The sequence below is a fragment of the Oncorhynchus masou genome, chromosome 24, assembly GCF_036934945.1.
Source record: "Oncorhynchus masou masou isolate Uvic2021 chromosome 24, UVic_Omas_1.1, whole genome shotgun sequence".
Lineage (NCBI taxonomy): Eukaryota > Metazoa > Chordata > Actinopteri > Salmoniformes > Salmonidae > Oncorhynchus > Oncorhynchus masou.
The window spans coordinates 115,845,609-115,867,950 of NC_088235.1; the positions used below are offsets into that span (position 1 = coordinate 115,845,609).

General features: G+C 45.1%; 1 protein-coding gene across 3 annotated transcripts in view; it reads right to left on the reverse strand.

Moving 5' to 3' along the window:
- Positions 1-3,496: 3,496 nt before the first annotated feature.
- LOC135513315 (basic immunoglobulin-like variable motif-containing protein) overlaps positions 3,497-22,342 on the reverse strand; it is a 30,155-nt gene continuing 11,309 nt past the window's right edge. For all 3 annotated transcript variants that reach the window (XM_064936223.1, XM_064936226.1, XM_064936224.1), the window contains exons 3-10: positions 19,287-19,413; positions 17,028-17,123; positions 16,700-16,804; positions 16,512-16,606; positions 16,050-16,182; positions 6,490-6,573; positions 6,251-6,347; positions 3,497-5,471 (exon numbers count right to left, since the gene is read on the reverse strand). In XM_064936223.1, coding sequence (XP_064792295.1) covers positions 5,148-5,471; positions 6,251-6,347; positions 6,490-6,573; positions 16,050-16,182; positions 16,512-16,606; positions 16,700-16,804; positions 17,028-17,123; positions 19,287-19,413 — 1,061 coding nt within the window. In that variant the 3' untranslated portion in view covers positions 3,497-5,147. The remainder of the gene's footprint in view (positions 5,472-6,250; positions 6,348-6,489; positions 6,574-16,049; positions 16,183-16,511; positions 16,607-16,699; positions 16,805-17,027; positions 17,124-19,286; positions 19,414-22,342) is intronic.

Consider the following 22,342-nt stretch of genomic DNA (forward strand, 5'->3'; position numbering starts at 1 on the left):
TGTGGAGGTGCTGCCTAACGGCGAATAAATTATAAACTATCAAAATAAAGAAAGTCGCACACTCCACGTATAAACTCCCAGCAATTACACAGTATTTATCAACGTTTCGGCATCACTGTGTCTGTCTTCCCCACCCTGAAGAAGGCACAGTGATGCCCTATAATTGCTGGGAGTTTATACATGGAGTGTGCGACGTGGAGTCTGCGACTTTATTTTGATGTCACCAGTCTATATACTAACATCCCCCATCAGGGTGGCCTAGAGGGCCTCATGTTCTACCTCAATGACCGTCCCCCTAATGCTCTTCCCAGCACCAATATGTATTGTGAACTTGGCTAAACTGGTACGAACCTCCAACTAGTTTCTCTTCAGAGGAGACTTTTTCCTCCAGACCAAAGGGACAGTGATGGGGAGCACTATGGCTGCTAATTATGCTAACTATTATACTAGCTAAACACTATGGCTGCTAATTATGCTAACTATTATACTAGCTAAACACTATGGCTGCTAATTATGCTAACTATTATACTAGCTAAACACTATGGCTGCTAATTATGCTAACTATTATACTAGCTAAACACTATGGCTGCTAATTATGCTAACTATTATACTAGCTAAACACTATGGCTGCTAATTATGCTAACTATTATACTAGCTAAACACTATGGCTGCTAATTACGCTAACTATTATACTAGCTAAACACTATGGCTGCTAATTATGCTAACTATTATACTAGCTAAACACTATGGCTGCTAATTATGCTAACTATTATACTAGCTAAACACTATGGCTGCTAACTATGCTAACTATTATACTAGCTAAACACTGTGGCTGCTAATTACGCTAACTATTATACTAGCTAAACACTATGGCTGCTAATTATGCTAACTATTATACTAGCTAAACACTATGGCTGCTAATTATGCTAACTATTATACTAGCTAAACACTATGGCTGCTAATTATGCTAACTATTATACTAGCTAAACACTATGGCTGCTAATTATGCTAACTATTATACTAGCTAAACACTATGGCTGCTAATTATGCTAACTATTATACTAGCTAAACACTATGGCTGCTAATTATGCTAACATACAGTACCAGTCAAAAGTTTGGACACACCTACTCATTCAAGGGGTTTTCTTTCTTTTTACTACATTGTAGAATAATAGTGAATCCATCAACTATGAAATAACACATGTATTCACGTAGTAAACAAAAAAAAGCGTTACAAATCAAAATATATTTAAAATTCTTCAAAGTAGCCACTCTTTGCCTTGATGACAGATTGTTCCCAGTCCCAACCAGAGACTTAATGGGCTGGAGTGTTCCCAGTCCCAACCAGAGACTTAATGGGCTGGAGTGTTCCCAGTTCTTTCTTCCATAAGAAGAAAGTGTTTCTTTGCTCTCATTTTTCTGTTTCAATATAGGACACTGAGAGACAACGTGTCCGTTCTCATAGCAGTAATGACAAACTGGTGGATAAGAGAAACCATTTTTATGCGGATATTTATCAAACTAATCATCAAGGACTGCAGCTTTCTCAAAAGTGAGACCCTTGTACTCATAAATGTAGGTAGCAACCCTTTCGTGAAGGGCTTTTTTTAACTGTTCGAGAAGTATGAGTTTCTTTAAATCCTCAAGGTCCTTGACCTCTAGGCTTTGGGCCTCCCGAGTGGCGCAGTGGACTAAGGCGATGCAGTTGCTAGCTGTGTCACTAGAGATCCTCGTTCGAGTCCAGTCTATCCTGCAGCACTGGTCCAGCCTCTCCTAGGCTCAGCCAGGACACAGAGGAGACCAGGCCTCAGCTGGGTGGTCTAATCCAACAGTGGAGAGCAGTGAGATACACGTTCCTGGTACGACTAAATCACCTTGGATTGCATCCCAAATGGTTCCTTATACCTTACGTGGTGGTGCTACTTAAATGACCAGGGCCCATAGGTCTGTGGTCAAAACTAGTGCACTAATTATAGGGAATAGGGTGCCATAGGGCTCTGGTTAAAACTAGTGCACTGAATAGGGTGCCATTCGGGATGAAGACAACACGTCTGTGACCTGACACATCCACTAATTAATGCTACACACACACTATATAATTAGGTTCGTAGTATAACAAATCCAGGTGATGTTAACTTTTTCACAGTATCGTGATGATTCCTCAATCGTCTCACGTGAGTACTGAGTGAATATCTTGTATTGATTTCATCATTTCAACATTTGAAAAAAAAAAGATGAGAGAAAACCAGAGAATAGATTATCATCAATTGCTGAACTGAGTCTGAAGTGGATGAAACCGCTAATGGGTTAAGGGGAATCGTTTGAATGTTTATTTAATCTTAATGTAGTCAGGAAAATAGTTGAGAACAGATGATGGAATATCGCCAGTGTTCTGTCCTCTGTGTGTATTAAATTACCAGGATGCATTGTGGTCCAACCCTGGAGGGTTATGTTACTTCAGCCCTGCTCACATAGCATAGCTACGAAGACAGATCCATGGCAACATGCCCGGGTCTGATGCTTCAGAGGATGTTAAAATACGGTCACGCGTCTTGTTGACTTTGAGAAGGACACCTCCACTGTGAGCTCGTATTACTCTTGTTATGTAAGCCCACATTAATATCATGTAATAGAGCCTCACAGTGGAGGTGTCCTAATTCCCATAAAACCTGGCGGTCAAACGGGGAAATGGTTGCGATCGTTTTCACACCATTGCATTTTTCTCATGGAGAATTTCAGAAACATTTAACATTGTCACGGTTATCAAACCGTCACGCCAGGGTAAGCCTACACGAAACAAAATGGCTGTGTTAAAATAAGGGCTGTGTTAAAATAAGGGCTGTGTTAAAATAAGGGCTGTGTTTTGTGTAGGCTTACCCTGGGGTGATGGTTTGATAAACATGTAAAAATCTCCCTTGGACAAGGTGACTCAATATCAATATATTCAGCTTTATTTACTTTCAGATTCAAAAATGGTAATTAGCATCAAAGTAGACATCATGCAAGACTACAAATCCCAGCATGCTCCTGAACGCCATCTCTACCTGACACCTTTGCTAACAGGTATTATTTATTTTAACCTTTATTTAACTAGGCAAGTCGGTTAAGAACAAATTCTTATTTACAATGACGGCCTACCCCGGACAACACTGGGCCAATTGTGCACCGCCCTCTGGGACTCCCAATCACAGGCCAGATGTGATACAGCCTGGGTTCGAACCAGGTACTGCAGTGATGCCTCTTGCACTGAGATGCAGTGTCTCAGATCACTGCGCCACTCGGGAGTATTGTATCAATTCAGCCTATGTATTCATGCCAGGGTAAGCCTACACGAAACACAGCCCTTATTTTAAGTGTTTCTAAAATCCCCTATGGGAAAAATAAATGGTGGGGGAGGGGGGGGGGGGGCATTTCTTTGTTTGTCCTCTAGGTTTTATGGTTATTATGACTCGAACTGTGGACTCATTATTTTGTAAAATTCTGACACTTTTTGATATGAATTGATATAAATTGTTATTTATTAAGAAAAAGGAGCAAATCTAAAATCACATTAATACATAATGATACATTTTACAGTAGTGTTGGGATAAATCTAAACACAAAACAACAGATGCTTGAGCAGGAGACTTAACTGTGGCTTAAGACACAACATGGACACAATCATGCACTCATTATCCATTGTCTCTCACGTTGGACATCAATAACAACACAAATATAAATCTCTACATCTTGGTAGGTGATTAGCATCCATTGACTTGATTTCTCAGGTATTTTCTTTGGGAAAAGAACATCTACAATTAACATAGTTTCACAGGACATCACAATGTCAATTGTACCCACTGTACTGTTTGTTTCACGTTTCTACAGTTAGTTTTCCTGTAGCTGGGTGTCTGAAGTCTACCATGTTTCTGTAGTTAGTTTTACTGTAGCTGGGTTTCTCAACTCTACTATATGTACATCGTTGTTTCTACTGTTAGTTTTCCTGTAGCTGGGTTTCTCAACTCTACCATATGTACATCTCGGTGGAGTTTGTTTGCAACAACTGTGGGCGGAGTCGCTGTCAGTCGATACAAGGAAAGAGTCTGTGGTTGTATTGGATAAAGGTTTTATTAAAAAGTATGGATATCAGCAAACAAAGAAAGGCACACAGCTACAAACAGCTACAGAGGACAAACATAGGTAGAAGGTAAGGAAGTAAGAAAGGCAGCTACAGAGGACAAACATAGGTACAAGGTTAGGAAGTAAAAAAGACAGCTACAGAGGACAAACATAGGTAGAAGGTAAGGAAGTAAGAAAGGCAGCTACAGAGGACAAACATAGGTACAAGGTTAGGAAGTAAAAAAGACAGCTACAGAGGACAAACATAGGTAGAAGGTAAGGAAGTAAGAAAGGCAGCTACAGAGGACAAACATAGGTACAAGGTTAGGAAGTAAAAAAGGCAGCTACAGAGGACAAACATGGGTACAAGGTAAGGAAGTAAGAAAGGCAGCTACAGAGGACAAACATAGGTACAAGGTTAGGAAGTAAAAAAGTCAGCTACAGAGGACAAACATAGGTACAAGGTAAGGAAGTAAGAAAGGCAGCTACAGAGGACAAACATAGGTACAAGGTAAGGAAGTAAGAAAGGCAGCTACAGAGGACAAACATAGGTACAAGGTAAGGGTTTATCGACGGACAGCGACTCGTTGTAGTTGTCTCCGCTCAACTCCATTGATGTGATGTGCACCGTGGAGTTGAGAAAAACTTGGCTTACAGTCGTCACTGGGTTTTAGTCACATTCGCAAACTAACACACTCACTTTAAAGTGTAAAATGAATAGATTTTTATTCTTATTCTTCTATTTCTTAAATGGCTTTTAAATGCAATGTTATCAGACATTCTGATTAATAGCAGCAGTCCTCTATACATTGCTAGACGATTAAACATAGCTTTCACACTAAAGTGTATCAACTTGTATGTTGTACTAACTTTTCATTACAATAATCAAGCAAAATCCTTGATGGAATCTGGATGATGCTCGACGGGGTAAAACAACACTTTCGTCTCTCTCTCTCTCTCTTTTTTTTTGGTGAAAAACTATTGAGAACGTTTGATATACTAACCAGTATATTTTAGCAGCACTAACTTCACAGCCTTCTCATTGAATCTCAGTCATCAGTGGTATCTTCTTCAACGTCGCTCTCAGGTGAGCTCCTGTGTCGGTACTCTGTGGTGTTAGACAGGTGTTTCCAAGCTACGTCCTTCTGGTTACTGGTACCTGTGCTGTTGGAGCGGCCGAGCCGGGCCAAAGCCTGGTGTTTTCCTGAGGTCTTCTCCCTGTCCTCCTGGACCTCTGCTAAGCCCCCCTGGGCCCTCTCAGACCCCTGGTGGTGGAGGTCATGCCTCAGGTTCTCCAGGTTGAGGGCCCAGGGGCCTAGCTTCTGCCAGTTGACCCTCTGGAAAGCCATGATGCAGTGAAGATTCCCTCCCACCTGCCAGGAGAGGTTCATGTCAGAAACGCGTAACAGATCCGTGAATGGTACCTTCAACTTTTACATTTTAACATAACTATAAAAACTGAGAAGAGGAGAGGTTCAAGTCAGAAATGCGGTACTCATACTAGAGCTCTGCTACCCGAGCCCATCGGGCCAACCTGACATTATACATTGGGTTAGGGTAGAGCCTGTTAAATTTTTCATCAATAAGTACGGTACGGCAGGGCTTGGGTATCACTAGCATTGTGAAGCTGTGCCATTTGCTCGTGCTCTGCATTACAGACATATCTGTCTAAGATCATAACATGGTGCCAGATGAGCTTCAACTAAATAGAAGACAGGAGATATTATTTCACAGATGATAATATTATTCCTCAAGTTTGTCTGAGAGGGATGAAAGGTAACTAACAGCTTGTCTCATGTTTCGTCACTGAGCAGAGCAGCCCAAGCGTAGCCGTTGCTATGGTCACTCACAGACTCAGAGCCACCATGAGCAGAGTGCATGCAGAGCAAGCAGCGCGCAGGAAGCCAGTGACGGACAGAGGAGTAGCTAATGGATTTACTTACAGAGGAAGTTATTTCTGATTTCTGGTTTCGGGCATGGCCTTAAATTTGGCAAAAAGCAATCAGGCCTGGGCAGGGGTCTGAATGTCGCGGGCATGGGTAGGGCTTAAAATTCATGCCAGTTCTGGGCTCTAACGCATCCTCATCCCATTGTTAGCATAACTGGTATCCTAACAACTAACATAACTATAAACTGAAACGAAAATGAAAACCTTTTTGGTTTTGCGGCACTGAATTCCCCTCTCCGTGTGACGAATATCAAGGTATTCTGGATTCTGTGTGTTCAGATCTGTAACAATATCAGCCCACCTAAAAACAACAGCAAGATACAGAAGTGAAACAGTAATCGACTAAATACAAATCAACTAAAGAGGACGACAACGTTGTACAACAACAACAAAAATACTGCATATCATTTTTTGTAAACATTAGAAGTGAGAAAGGATCATACTTTTTACAGTGAATAGCAGGGTGTTTCCTGCTTGGTTCACCAATCAGGATCCAATGTTCCATTTCATTAGTTGGTAATGTACCCCTTAGAAGTAAACAACAACAAGTTAACAAGGTACGTGGTTGACAGTAGAAGGTACGTGGATGACAGTAAGAGGTACGTGGTTGACAGTAGGAGTTACGTGGATGACAGTAGGAGTTACGTGGATGACAGTAGGAGTTACGTGGTTGACAGTAGGAGTTACGTGGTTGACAGTAGGAGTTACGTGGTTGACAGTAGGAGGTACGTGGTTGACAGTAAGAGGTACGTGGATGACAGTAGGAGTTACGTGGACGACAGTAGGAGTTACGTGGTTGACAGTAGGAGTTACGTGGTTGACAGTAGGAGGTACGTGGTTGACAGTAGGAGTTACGTGGTTGACAGTAGGAGTTACGTGGTTGACAGTAGGAGTTACGTGGATGACAGTAGGAGGTACGTGGATGACAGTAGGAGCTACGTGGATGACAGTAGGAGCTACGTGGTTGACAGTAGGAGTTACGTGATTGACAGTAGGAGTTACGTGGTTGACAGTAGGAGTTACGTGGTTGACAGTAGGAGCTACGTGGATGACAGTAGGAGCTACGTGGATGACAGTAGGAGCTACGTGGTTGACAGTAGGAGTTACGTGGATGACAGTAGGAGGTAAGTGGATGACAGTAGGAGGTACGTGGATGACAGTAGGAGTTACGTGGTTGACAGTAGGAGTTACGTGGTTGACAGTAGGAGTTACGTGATTGACAGTAGGAGTTACGTGGTTGACAGTAGGAGGTACGTGGATGACAGTAGGAGTTACGTGGATGACAGTAGGAGTTACGTGGATGACAGTAGGAGGTAAGTGGATGACAGTAGGAGTTACGTGGTTGACAGTAGGAGTTACGTGGTTGACAGTAGGAGGTACGTGGTTGACAGTAGGAGTTACGTGGTTGACAGTAGGAGTTACGTGGTTGACAGTAGGAGTTACGTGGTTGACAGTAGGAGGTACGTGGATGACAGTAGGAGGTACGTGGATGACAGTAGGAGGTACGTGGTTGACAGTAGGAGGTACGTGGTTGACAGTAGGAGGTACGTGGATGACAGTAGGAGGTACGTGGTTGACAGTAGGAGCTACGTGGATGACAGTAGAAGTTACGTGGTTGACAGTAGGAGTTACGTGGTTGACAGTAGGAGTTACGTGGTTGACAGTAGGTGGTGTGTGGATGACAGCGTGAGTTAAGAGGACGACAGTAGGAGTTACGTGGTTGACAGTAGGAGCTACGTGGATGACAGTAGGAGTTACGTGGTTGACAGTAGGAGTTACGTGGATGACAGTAGGAGTTACGTGGATGACAGTAGGAGCTACGTGGTTGACAGTAGGAGGTACGTGGATGACAGTAGGAGGTACGTGGATGACAGTAGGAGGTACGTGGATGACAGTAGGAGGTACGTGGTTGACAGTAGGAGTTACGTGGTTGACAGTAGGAGGTACGTGGATGACAGTAGGAGTTACGTGGTTGACAGTAGGAGTTACGTGGTTGACAGTAGGAGGTACGTGGATGACAGTAGGAGTTACGTGGTTGACAGTAGGAGGTACGTGGATGACAGTAGGAGGTACGTGAATGACAGTAGGAGGTAAGTGGATGACAGTAGGAGTTACGTGGTTGACAGTACGTGGTTGACAGTAGGAGGTACGTGGATGACAGTAGGAGTTACGTGGTTGACAGTAGGAGGTACGTGGTTGCCAGTAGGAGTTACGTGGTTGACAGTAGGAGGTAAGTGGATGACAGTAGGAGTTACGTGGTTGACAGTAGGAGTTACGTGGTTGACAGTAGGAGGTAAGTGGATGACAGTAGGAGTTACGTGATTGACAGTAGGAGTTACGTGGTTGACAGTAGGAGGTACGTGGTTGACAGTAGGAGTTACATGGTTGACAGTAGGAGTTACGTGGTTGACAGTAGGAGTTACGTGGTTGACAGTAGGAGGTACGTGGATGACAGTAGGAGTTACGTGGTTGACAGTAGGAGTTACGTGGTTGACAGTAGGAGGTACGTGGATGACAGTAGGAGTTACGTGGTTGACAGTAGGAGGTACGTGGATGACAGTAGGAGGTACGTGGATGACAGTAGGAGGTAAGTGGATGACAGTAGGAGTTACGTGGTTGACAGTAGGAGTTACGTGGTTGACAGTAGGAGGTACGTGGATGACAGTAGGAGTTACGTGGTTGACAGTAGGAGGTACGTGGTTGCCAGTAGGAGTTACGTGGTTGACAGTAGGAGGTAAGTGGATGACAGTAGGAGTTACGTGGTTGACAGTAGGAGTTACGTGGTTGACAGTAGGAGGTAAGTGGATGACAGTAGGAGTTACGTGATTGACAGTAGGAGTTACGTGGTTGACAGTAGGAGGTACGTGGTTGACAGTAGGAGTTACATGGTTGACAGTAGGAGTTACGTGGTTGACAGTAGGAGTTACGTGGTTGACAGTAGGAGGTACGTGGATGACAGTAGGAGGTACGTGGATGACAGTAGGAGGTAAGTGGATGACAGTAGGAGTTACGTGGTTGACAGTAGGAGTTACGTGGTTGACAGTAGGAGGTAAGTGGATGACAGTAGGAGTTACGTGGTTGACAGTAGGAGTTACGTGGTTGACAGTAGGAGGTAAGTGGATGACAGTAGGAGTTACGTGATTGACAGTAGGAGTTACGTGGTTGACAGTAGGAGGTACGTGGTTGACAGTAGGAGTTACATGGTTGACAGTAGGAGTTACGTGGTTGACAGTAGGAGTTACGTGGTTGACAGTAGGAGGTACGTGGATGACAGTAGGAGGTACGTGGATGACAGTAGGAGGTAAGTGGATGACAGTAGGAGTTACGTGGTTGACAGTAGGAGTTACGTGGATGACAGTAGGAGGTACGTGGATGACAGTAGGAGTTACGTGGTTGACAGTAGGAGGTAAGTGGATGACAGTAGGAGTTACGTGATTGACAGTAGGAGTTACGTGGTTGACAGTAGGAGGTACGTGGTTGACAGTAGGAGTTACATGGTTGACAGTAGGAGTTACGTGGTTGACAGTAGGAGTTACGTGGTTGACAGTAGGAGGTACGTGGATGACAGTAGGAGGTACGTGGATGACAGTAGGAGGTAAGTGGATGACAGTAGGAGTTACGTGGTTGACAGTAGGAGTTACGTGGTTGACAGTAGGAGTTACGTGGATGACAGTAGGAGGTACGTGGATGACAGTAGGAGCTACGTGGATGACAGTAGGAGCTACGTGATTGACAGTAGGAGTTACGTGATTGACAGTAGGAGTTACGTGGTTGACAGTAGGAGTTACGTGGTTGACAGTAGGAGCTACGTGGATGACAGTAGGAGCTACGTGGATGACAGTAGGAGCTACGTGGTTGACAGTAGGAGTTACGTGGATGACAGTAGGAGGTAAGTGGATGACAGTAGGAGGTACGTGGATGACAGTAGGAGTTACGTGGTTGACAGTAGGAGTTACGTGGTTGACAGTAGGAGTTACGTGATTGACAGTAGGAGTTACGTGGTTGACAGTAGGAGGTACGTGGATGACAGTAGGAGTTACGTGGATGACAGTAGGAGTTACGTGGATGACAGTAGGAGGTAAGTGGATGACAGTAGGAGTTACGTGGTTGACAGTAGGAGTTACGTGGTTGACAGTAGGAGGTACGTGGTTGACAGTAGGAGTTACGTGGTTGACAGTAGGAGTTACGTGGTTGACAGTAGGAGTTACGTGGTTGACAGTAGGAGGTACGTGGATGACAGTAGGAGGTACGTGGATGACAGTAGGAGGTACGTGGTTGACAGTAGGAGGTACGTGGTTGACAGTAGGAGGTACGTGGATGACAGTAGGAGGTACGTGGTTGACAGTAGGAGCTACGTGGATGACAGTAGAAGTTACGTGGTTGACAGTAGGAGTTACGTGGTTGACAGTAGGAGTTACGTGGTTGACAGTAGGTGGTGTGTGGATGACAGCGTGAGTTAAGAGGACGACAGTAGGAGTTACGTGGTTGACAGTAGGAGCTACGTGGATGACAGTAGGAGTTACGTGGTTGACAGTAGGAGTTACGTGGATGACAGTAGGAGTTACGTGGATGACAGTAGGAGCTACGTGGTTGACAGTAGGAGGTACGTGGATGACAGTAGGAGGTACGTGGATGACAGTAGAAGGTACGTGGATGACAGTAGGAGGTACGTGGTTGACAGTAGGAGTTACGTGGTTGACAGTAGGAGGTACGTGGATGACAGTAGGAGTTACGTGGTTGACAGTAGGAGTTACGTGGTTGACAGTAGGAGGTACGTGGATGACAGTAGGAGTTACGTGGTTGACAGTAGGAGGTACGTGGATGACAGTAGGAGGTACGTGGATGACAGTAGGAGGTAAGTGGATGACAGTAGGAGTTACGTGGTTGACAGTAGGAGTTACGTGGTTGACAGTAGGAGGTACGTGGATGACAGTAGGAGTTACGTGGTTGACAGTAGGAGGTACGTGGTTGACAGTAGGAGTTACGTGGTTGACAGTAGGAGGTAAGTGGATGACAGTAGGAGGTAAGTGGATGACAGTAGGAGTTACGTGGTTGACAGTAGGAGTTACGTGGTTGACAGTAGGAGGTAAGTGGATGACAGTAGGAGTTACGTGATTGACAGTAGGAGTTACGTGGTTGACAGTAGGAGGTACGTGGTTGACAGTAGGAGTTACATGGTTGACAGTAGGAGTTACGTGGTTGACAGTAGGAGTTACGTGGTTGACAGTAGGAGGTACGTGGATGACAGTAGGAGGTACGTGGATGACAGTAGGAGGTAAGTGGATGACAGTAGGAGTTACGTGGTTGACAGTAGGAGTTACGTGGTTGACAGTAGGAGGTAAGTGGATGACAGTAGGAGTTACGTGGTTGACAGTAGGAGTTACGTGGTTGACAGTAGGAGGTAAGTGGATGACAGTAGGAGTTACGTGATTGACAGTAGGAGTTACGTGGTTGACAGTAGGAGGTACGTGGTTGACAGTAGGAGTTACATGGTTGACAGTAGGAGTTACGTGGTTGACAGTAGGAGTTACGTGGTTGACAGTAGGAGGTACGTGGATGACAGTAGGAGGTACGTGGATGACAGTAGGAGGTAAGTGGATGACAGTAGGAGTTACGTGGTTGACAGTAGGAGTTACGTGGATGACAGTAGGAGGTACGTGGATGACAGTAGGAGTTACGTGGTTGACAGTAGGAGGTAAGTGGATGACAGTAGGAGTTACGTGATTGACAGTAGGAGTTACGTGGTTGACAGTAGGAGGTACGTGGTTGACAGTAGGAGTTACATGGTTGACAGTAGGAGTTACGTGGTTGACAGTAGGAGTTACGTGGTTGACAGTAGGAGGTACGTGGATGACAGTAGGAGGTACGTGGATGACAGTAGGAGGTAAGTGGATGACAGTAGGAGTTACGTGGTTGACAGTAGGAGTTACGTGGTTGACAGTAGGAGGTAAGTGGATGACAGTAGGAGTTACGTGGTTGACAGTAGGAGTTACGTGGTTGACAGTAGGAGGTAAGTGGATGACAGTAGGAGTTACGTGATTGACAGTAGGAGTTACGTGGTTGACAGTAGGAGGTACGTGGTTGACAGTAGGAGTTACATGATTGACAGTAGGAGTTACGTGGTTGACAGTAGGAGTTACGTGGTTGACAGTAGGAGGTAAGTGGATGACAGTAGGAGGTACGTGGATGACAGTAGGAGGTAAGTGGATGACAGTAGGAGTTACGTGGTTGACAGTAGGAGTTACGTGGTTGACAGTAGGAGGTACGTGGATGACAGTAGGAGTTACGTGGTTGACAGTAGGAGTTACGTGGTTGACAGTAGGAGTTACGTGGATGACAGTAGGAGGTACGTGGTTGACAGTAGGAGTTACGTGGATGACAGTAGGAGTTACGTGGATGACAGTAGGAGTTACGTGGTTGACAGTAGGAGTTACGTGGTTGACAGTAGGAGTTACGTGGTTGACAGTAGGAGTTACGTGGTTGACAGTAGGAGTTACGTGGTTGACAGTAGGAGTTACGTGGTTGACAGTAGGAGTTACGTGGTTGACAGTAGGAGTTACGTGGTTGACAGTAGGAGCTACGTGGATGACAGTAGGAGTTACGTGGTTGACAGTAGGAGTTACGTGGTTGACAGTAGGAGTTACGTGGTTGACACTAGGAGGTACGTGGTTGACAGTAGGAGTCACGTGGTTGACAGTAGGAGTTACGTGGATGACAGTAGGAGTTACGTGGTTGACAGTAGGAGTTACGTGGTTGACAGTAGGAGTTACGTGGATGACAGTAGGAGTTACGTGGTTGACAGTAGGAGTTACGTGGTTGACAGTAGGAGTTACGTGGTTGACAGTAGGAGTTACGTGGTTGACAGTAGGAGTTACGTGGTTGACAGTAGGAGTTACGTGGTTGACAGTAGGAGTTACGTGGTTGACAGTAGGAGTTACGTGGTTGACAGTAGGAGTTACGTGGTTGACAGTAGGAGTTACGTGGTTGACAGTAGGAGTTACGTGGTTGACAGTAGGAGTTACGTGGTTGACAGTAGGAGGTACGTGGTTGACAGTAGGAGTCACGTGGTTGACAGTAGGAGTCACGTGGATGACAGTAGGAGTTACGTGGTTGACAGTAGGAGTTACGTGGTTGACAGTAGGAGTTACGTGGATGACAGTAGGAGACGTGGTTGACAGTAGGAGTTACGTGGTTGACAGTAGGAGTTACGTGGTTGACAGTAGGAGTTACGTGGTTGACAGTAGGAGTTACGTGGTTGACAGTAGGAGTTACGTGGTTGACAGTAGGAGTTACGTGGTTGACAGTAGGAGTTACGTGGTTGACAGTAGGAGTTACGTGGTTGACAGTAGGAGTTACGTGGTTGACAGTAGGAGTTACGTGGTTGACAGTAGGAGCTACGTGGATGACAGTAGGAGTTACGTGGTTGACAGTAGGAGTTACGTGGTTGACAGTAGGAGTTACGTGGTTGACAGTAGGAGGTACGTGGTTGACAGTAGGAGTCACGTGGTTGACAGTAGGAGTTACGTGGATGACAGTAGGAGTTACGTGGTTGACAGTAGGAGTTACGTGGTTGACAGTAGGAGTTACGTGGATGACAGTAGGAGTTACGTGGTTGACAGTAGGAGTTACGTGGTTGACAGTAGGAGTTACGTGGTTGACAGTAGGAGTTACGTGGTTGACAGTAGGAGTTACGTGGTTGACAGTAGGAGTTACGTGGTTGACAGTAGGAGTTACGTGGTTGACAGTAGGAGTTACGTGGTTGACAGTAGGAGTTACGTAGATGACAGTAGGAGATACGTGGATGACAGTAGGAGTTACGTGGTTGACAGTAGGAGTTACGTGGTTGACAGTAGGAGTTACGTGGATGACAGTAGGAGTTACGTGGATGACAGTAGGAGTTACGTGGATGACAGTAGGAGTTACGTGGTTGACAGTAGGAGTTACGTGGATGACAGTAGGAGTTACGTGGTTGACAGTAGGAGTTACGTGGTTGACAGTAGGAGTTACGTGGATGACAGTAGGAGTTACGTGGTTGACAGTAGGAGTTACGTGGTTGACAGTAGGAGTTACGTGGTTGACAGTAGGAGTTACGTGGTTGACAGTAGGAGTTACGTGGTTGACAGTAGGAGTTACGTGGTTGACAGTAGGAGTTACGTGGTTGACAGTAGGAGTTACGTGGTTGACAGTAGGAGTTACGTGGTTGACAGTAGGAGTTACGTGGATGACAGTAGGAGTTACGTGGATGACAGTAGGAGTTACGTGGTTGACAGTAGGAGTTACGTGGTTGACAGTAGGAGTTACGTGGTTGACAGTAGGAGTTAGGTGGTTGACAGTAGGAGTTAGGTGGTTGACAGTAGGAGTTAGGTGGTTGACAGTAGGAGTTAGGTGGTTGACAGTAGGAGTTAGGTGGTTGACAGTAGGAGTTAGGTGGTTGACAGTAGGAGTTACGTGGATGACAGTAGGAGTTACGTGGATGACAGTAGGAGTTACGTGGATGACAGTAGGAGTTACGTGGATGACAGTAGGAGTTACGTGGTTGACAGTAGGAGTTACGTGGTTGACAGTAGGAGTTACGTGGTTGACAGTAGGAGTTACGTGGATGACAGTAGGAGTTACGTGGATGACAGTAGGAGTTACGTGGTTGACAGTAGGAGTTACGTGGTTGACAGTAGGAGTTACGTGGTTGACAGTAGGAGTTACGTGGTTGACAGTAGGAGTTACGTGGATGACAGTAGAAGTTACGTGGATGACAGTAGGAGTTACGTGATTGACAGTAGGAGTTACGTGGTTGACAGTAGGAGTTACGTGGTTGACAGTAGGAGTTACGTGGTTGACAGTAGGAGTTACGTGATTGACAGTAGGAGTTACGTGGTTGACAGTAGGAGTTACGTGGTTGACAGTAGGAGTTACGTGGTTGACAGTAGGAGTTACGTGGTTGACAGTAGGAGTTACGTGGTTGACAGTAGGAGTTACGTGGTTGACAGTAGGAGTTACGTGGATGACAGTAGGAGTTACGTGGTTGACAGTAGGAGTTACGTGGATGACAGTAGGAGTTACGTGGTTGACAGTAGGAGTTACGTGGTTGACAGTAGGAGTCACGTGGTTGACAATAGGAGTTACGTGGTTGACAGTAGGAGTCACGTGGTTGACAGTAGGAGTCACGTGGTTGACAGTAGGAGTTACGTGGTTGACAGTAGGAGTTACGTGGTTGACAGTAGGAGTCACGTGGTTGACAGTAGGAGTTACGTGGTTGACAGTAGGAGTCACGTGGTTGACAGTAGGAGTTACGTGGTTGACAGTAGGAGTCACGTGGTTGACAGTAGGAGTTACGTGGTTGACAGTAGGAGTTACGTGGTTGACAGTAGGAGTCACGTGGTTGACAGTAGGAGTTACGTGGTTGACAGTAGGAGTTACGTGGTTGACAGTAGGAGTTACGTGGTTGACAGTAGGAGTTACGTGATTGACAGTAGGAGTTACGTGGTTGACAGTAGGAGTTACGTGATTGACAGTAGGAGTTACGTGGTTGACAGTAGGAGTTACGTGGTTGACAGTAGGAGTTACGTGGTTGACAGTAGGAGTTACGTGGTTGACAGTAGGAGTTACGTGGTTGACAGTAGGAGTTACGTGGTTGACAGTAGGAGTTACGTGGATGACAGTAGGAGTTACGTGGTTGACAGTAGGAGTTACGTGGTTGACAGTAGGAGTTACGTGGTTGACAGTAGGAGTTACGTGGTTGACAGTAGGAGTTACGTGGTTGACAGTAGGAGTCACGTGGTTGACAGTAGGAGTCACGTGGTTGACAGTAGGAGTCACGTGGTTGACAGTAGGAGTTACGTGGTTGACAGTAGGAGTCACGTGGTTGACAGTAGGAGTCACGTGGTTGACAGTAGGAGTCACGTGGTTGACAGTAGGAGTCACGTGGTTGACAGTAGGAGTTACGTGGTTGGCCTAAACGATGACCTGTTAGAAAGTAAATGCACACAGGGATAAGAAAAGAATGCACCTGTAGGCCTTGGCTGCTTTGAAAGGTGTGGCCTCGAAGCCCACAGGACAGAAGTAGTGGTTCTGACAGTGGTAAATATAGGCCATGGTTTCATCTCTTAGCCCCAGGGTCAACTTCAACAACGCCCCCTCAGCTGGAACAGGGAGGACAAATACTCAATTCAAATACACTCCATTTAAAATAAAAAACAACTGAATCACGCAGACAGTCTGAACTACTGTATGCTTTTTCATCTATTCAGTTTCATTGTCAAAAAAAAAACCAACGATTTCTTTATATAACAGACAAACTGGATGACAAACTAAAGTCAAGGCCAGCCCCAAGCCACAATTGCTGGATTGACTTGACATTTGAACACATTTTACTCTTTGTATTTCCAAAGCTGAGGCCAGCTTGTTACATCATAGCCAATTTGTTAGTAGAGAGAGAGGGTAGACGAGAGGAGAGAGCAGACAAACTCACCAGTCTCTCCCGCTGTCTTGTGTTTCCCGTGGGGTTTGTACAGAATATAGGAACATCCTCGGACACGGAAATTGTCATTGATTTGCCTGAACCATCTGTTCACAAAGATAAAAAAATAAATATATATATAATAGTCTGTAGCCATAAGCTGTGTGCACCTTGTTTCTAATGTCAGTATTTCTGAGTACCTCATCAGAGTAGCGTTGCCTGTAAAGGGACCAAACTTAATCTCCTCAAAGGGAGGCTGGAAGCCTAGGATCTGAAGAGCCCCCTCCTGGGAGATAGGTGGGAGACTGAAAATATACACATAACAATCAAGTAGCTGTTAATCCTCTTATTTATGACACATTCAAAATGATACCACACGCTACAATGTGATGGAAACATTTGTCTTGGTGTGTACAGATCTTTTGTATTACCTATATAACAAGTATAAACGATGGAGTCTGTTTCCCCCAACGAGCGGTGATCCCATCGTCACACGTACAGAGCGACAGACGACGATAAAATGCCTACCTCCCTGCTCCTAGTGCGCTGTACAGAAAGTTCCAGCAGGAAACTAATGAAGATATCCCACATGACGTCTTGTACTGGGGGCGGCTGATACAGTACCTAGAGGAGGGAGGAAGGGGAGGGGGGGGGGGAGGGGAGGGAGGGAGGGAGGGAGGGAGGGAGGGAGGGAGGGAGGGAGGGAGGGAGGGAGGGAGGGAAGGGAGGGAGGTAGGTAGGGGAGGTAGGTAGGTAGGGGAGGTAGGTAGGTAGGGGAGGTAGGTAGGGGAGGTAGGTAGGTAGGGAGGGAGGTAGGGAGGGAGGGAGGGAGGGAGGTAGGGGAGGTAGGTAGGGGAGGGAGGGAGGGAGGGAGGGAGGGAGGGAGGGAGGGAGGGAGGGAGGGAGGGAGGGAGGGAGGGAGGGAGGGAGGGAGGGAGGGAGGGAGGGAGGGAGGGAGGGAGGGAGAAAAGCATGACACTAATGAATGCCTCCTCCACTTGCAGTAATTTCTGGCTCTGACGGAAATGGCACCACATTGGGCAGCAGGGCACCACATTCCCTATATAGTGCACTAGCTTTAACCAGAGCCCTATTGGGCAGCAGTGCACCACATTCCCTATATAGTGCACTAGCTTTAACCAGAGCCCTATTGGGCAGCAGTGCACTACATAGGGTGCCATTTGGGATGCAAGCCCACTGTCATCATTATCAGCAGTTATTACAGTATAACCAGCTCTGTGATAGGTCTATCAGTAGTTAATACAGTATAACTAGCTCTGTGATAGGTCTATCAGTAGTTAATACAGTATAACTAGCTCTGTGATAGGTCTATCAGTAGTTAATACAGTATAACTAGCTCTGTGATAGGTCTATCAGTAGTTAATACAGTATAACTAGCTCTGTGATAGGTCTATCAGTAGTTAATACAGTATAACTAGCGGCGCAGACAGAACAAAGAGCAAGTTATACAAATCTTTGCTACGGTGCATCAAACGCAATTTAAATGTAATTCTCAGATAAATAAATTAACATCAGTCTTACTTCTAAACTTAGCTAGAGCTGTTTTTACCACCATTTTTATATCTCCTTCACTTGATGCTAGCTATCTAGGCTAACGTTAGCTAAGGTAACTAGCTAGGCTAACGTTGGCTAAGGTAACTAGCTATGCTAACGTTGGCTAAGGTAACTAGCTAGTTAACGTTAGCTAAGGTAACTAGTTAGGCTAACGTTAGCTAAGGTAACTAGTTAATACAGTATAACCTCAGTAGTTACAGTATAATGAGCTGTGTGTTACCTCAGTAGTTACAGTATAATGAGCTGTGTGTTACCTCAGTAGTAGTTGATACAGTATAATGAGCTGTGTGTTACCTCAGTAGTAGTTGATACAGTATAATGAGCTGTGTGTTACCTCAGTAGTTACAGTATAATGAGCTGTGTGTTACCTCAGTAGTTACAGTATAATGAGCTGTGTGTTACCTCAGTAGTTACAGTATAATGAGCTGTGTGTTACCTCAGTAGTAGTTGATACAGTATAATGAGCTGTGTGTTACCTCAGTAGTAGTTGATACAGTATAATGAGCTGTGTGTTACCTCAGTAGTAGTTGATACAGTATAATGAGCTGTGTGTTACCTCAGTAGTTACAGTATAATGAGCTGTGTGTTACCTCAGTAGTAGTTGATACAGTATAATGAGCTGTGTGTTACCTCAGTAGTTACAGTATAATGAGCTGTGTGTTACCTCAGTAGTTACAGTATAATGAGCTGTGTGTTACCTCAGTAGTAGTTGATACAGTATAATGAGCTGTGTGTTACCTCAGTAGTTACAGTATAATGAGCTGTGTGTTACCTCAGTAGTTACAGTATAATGAGCTGTGTGTTACCTCAGTAGTAGTTGATACAGTATAATGAGCTGTGTGTTACCTCAGTAGTTACAGTATAATGAGCTGTGTGTTACCTCAGTAGTTACAGTATAATGAGCTGTGTGTTACCTCAGTAGTAGTAGTTACAGTATAATGAGCTGTGTTACCTCAGTAGTTACAGTATAATGAGCTGTGTTACCTCAGTAGTTACAGTATAATGAGCTGTGTGTTACCTCAGTAGTTACAGTATAATGAGCTGTGTGTTAGTTAATACAGTATAATGAGCTGTGTGTTACCTCAGTAGTTACAGTATAATGAGCTGTGTGTTAGTTAATACAGTATAATGAGCTGTGTGTTACCTCAGTAGTTACAGTATAATGAGCCGTGTGTTAGTTAATACAGTATAATGAGCTGTGTGCTATATTACCATCTCCTGAGGTCCAGCACTTTCCTCTGTTTAATCTCGTCCTGCGAGGCGTGGAGAGGAAGGTCCTGCAGGTTCCTACTGCCCCCTGAAGACTTCATCTTCTTCGTACCGACTCTCTTTGTGTTGCCTGAAAATAGGACACAAAGTTAAAGCAATCGCTCATACAGACACTGTGTGGCTCAGTCGGTAGAGCATGGCGCTTGCAACGCCAAGCGTCGTGGGTTCGTTTCCCGCTGGGGCCACCCATATGTAAAAGTAGTGGCCCCAGCCGACTTGTAAGTCGCTTTGGACAAAAGCGTCTGCTAAATGGGATATATTATATTATTATTATATTATATTATTATATATTATTATTATTATAAAAGTAGGCTATATCTGTCAAGCGTTCATCAGGTCTGAATATAATGAAGAAGTGTTGCGTACTGATGGTCCTAAAGTTCTAGTTGCTTCTGAGAACAATACGGTAATTCATTGTTCCATTTCTTTCAGCAAAAATAATACTCAGCTGGGTGATCTTGTCACTGTGAAAAGGAATCTCTCTTGTCGTCACTGTGAAATAAACACAGTCCCCTCATTCACCCTCTCCCTACAGCACACTAATTCTTTAGGTGGTGTCTGCCTGTCCTACTAGCACTCTGGACAGTGGTGTCTCTGCCTGTCCTACTAGCACTCTGGACAGTGGTGTCTCTACCTGTCCTACTAGCACTCTGGACAGTGGTGTCTCTACCTGTCCTACTAGCACTCTGGACAGTGGTGTCTCTGCCTGTCTTACTAGCACTCTGGACAGTGGTGACTCTGCCTGTCCTACTAGCACTCTGGACAGTGGTGACTCTGCCTGTCCTACTAGCACTCTGGACAGTGGTGTCTCTGCCTGTCCTACTAGCACTCTGGACAGTGGTGTCTCTGCCTGTCCTACTAGCACTTTGGACAGTGGTGTCTCTGCCTGTCCTACTAGCACTCTGGACAGTGGTGTCTCTGCCTGTCCTACTAGCACTCTGGACAGTGGTGTCTCTGCCTGTCCTACTAGCACTCTGGATAGTGGTGTCTCTGCCTGTCCTACTAGCACTCTGGACAGTGGTGACTCTGCCTGTCCTACTAGCACTCTGGACAGTGGTGTCTCTACCTGTCCTACTAGCACTCTGGACAGTGGTGTCTCTCTATCACAGGTGAAGGCTCTTTTAAACGAACAAAAATAGTTCTACAAGAGGAAAAAGTAGCTGTTCTGGAAAGAGCCAAGAACTTGAGATAAACGTATATCTTCCTCAACGAGGACGATCCTGAAGCTGTGCGCCAGAAGAGGAAAGAACTGATCCCAGCCATGAAAGCTGCCAGAGCGCGTGGGGACATCTACTATGACAGGTTCATTGTCCCCCCTCCCTCCCAGAAGCCTGTGGGTTCGTTGCGTCAACCCCACACCACACACACCCTTAAACTCCCCCCTCCCTCCCAGAAGCCTGTGGGTTCGTTGCGTCAACCCCACACCACACACACCCTTAAACTGACCGACTGCTGAATAATGTTTGTTTTTTTGGTCTTTTCCATATAATGTCTCTCTCTGATCAGCTCCCCAGGAAAGGGCTGAAAGTAGCCCATATTAATATATGATGCCTTAGAAATCAGGTTCATGAAATCAGTAACTTGCTAACATCAGATAATTCATATATTAGCCTTTTTTTTTTTTACTCATTTACATAATTCATTTGATGATACAGCAGTAGCAATATAGGGATACAACATCTATAGAGACAGAAATGCTTATGGGGGAGGTGTTGCTGTATATATACATACATACATACACACACACACACACACACACACACACACACACACACACACACACACACACACACACACACACACACACACACACACACACACATTATATATATATATATATATATATTCAGAGCCAAAGAGAAGATCCCATGTCAAGTGTTATTTAAGTGTTGTGGTTGCCATGTCAAGTGTTATTTAAGTGTTGTGGTTGCCATGTCAAGTGTTATTTAAGTGTTGTGGTTGCCATGTCAAGTGTTATTTAAGTGTTGTGGTGGCAGGTTCACCTGGCTCACCTGAAGCCTATTATTTAAGGGTGTTGCTATAGGCTACCAAGAGCTCACAGTCAGTATCTAGATAACGTGTGTTAAATGCTTGATAGTGTATGTGATGTAAACAGAGAGGTCTACTTTCTTGGGGATCTGAATATTGACTGGTTTTCATCAAGCTGTCCACTCAAGAGGAAGCTTCTCACTGTAACCAGTGTCTGTAATCTGGGTCAGGTTATTAATCAACCTACCAGGGTGTTTACAAACACTACAGGAACAAGATCATCCACATGTATCGATCACATTTCTACCAATACTGTATAACTTTGTTCTAAAGCTGTATCCGTACCCATTGGATACAGTGATCATAATATAGTGGCTATATCCAGGAAAGCCAAGCTGGGCCTAAAATAGTGTATAAGAGATTAGAGGTCGACCTCTATAAGAGATCATACAAAATATGTTGCTGTGACTCCAACGTGAAGGATGTTACAAATCTTTTGGCCCTCTACTGTTTTCTATTTTTTACCAATGACATATTTTTTTAAAAGCCTGTGTGTCTATGTACACTGATGATTAAACCCTGTACCCGTCAGCAACCACAGCCAGTGATTAAACCCTGTACCCGTCAGCAACCACAGCTAGTGATTAAACCCTGTACCCGTCAGCAACCACAGCTAGTGATTAAACCCTGTACCCGTCAGCAACCACAGCTAGTGATTAAACCCTGTACCCGTCAGCAACCACAGCTAGTGATTAAACCCTGTACCCGTCAGCAACCACAGCTAGTGATTAAACCCTGTACCCGTCAGTAACCACAGCTAGTGATTAAACCCTGTACCCGTCAGCAACCACAGCTAGTGATTAAACCCTGTACCCGTCAGCAACCACAGCTAGTGATTAAACCCTGTACGCGTCAGCAACCACAGCCAGTGATTAAACCCTGTACCCGTCAGCAACCACAGCTAGTGATTAAACCCTGTACGCGTCAGCAACCACAGCTAGTGATTAAAC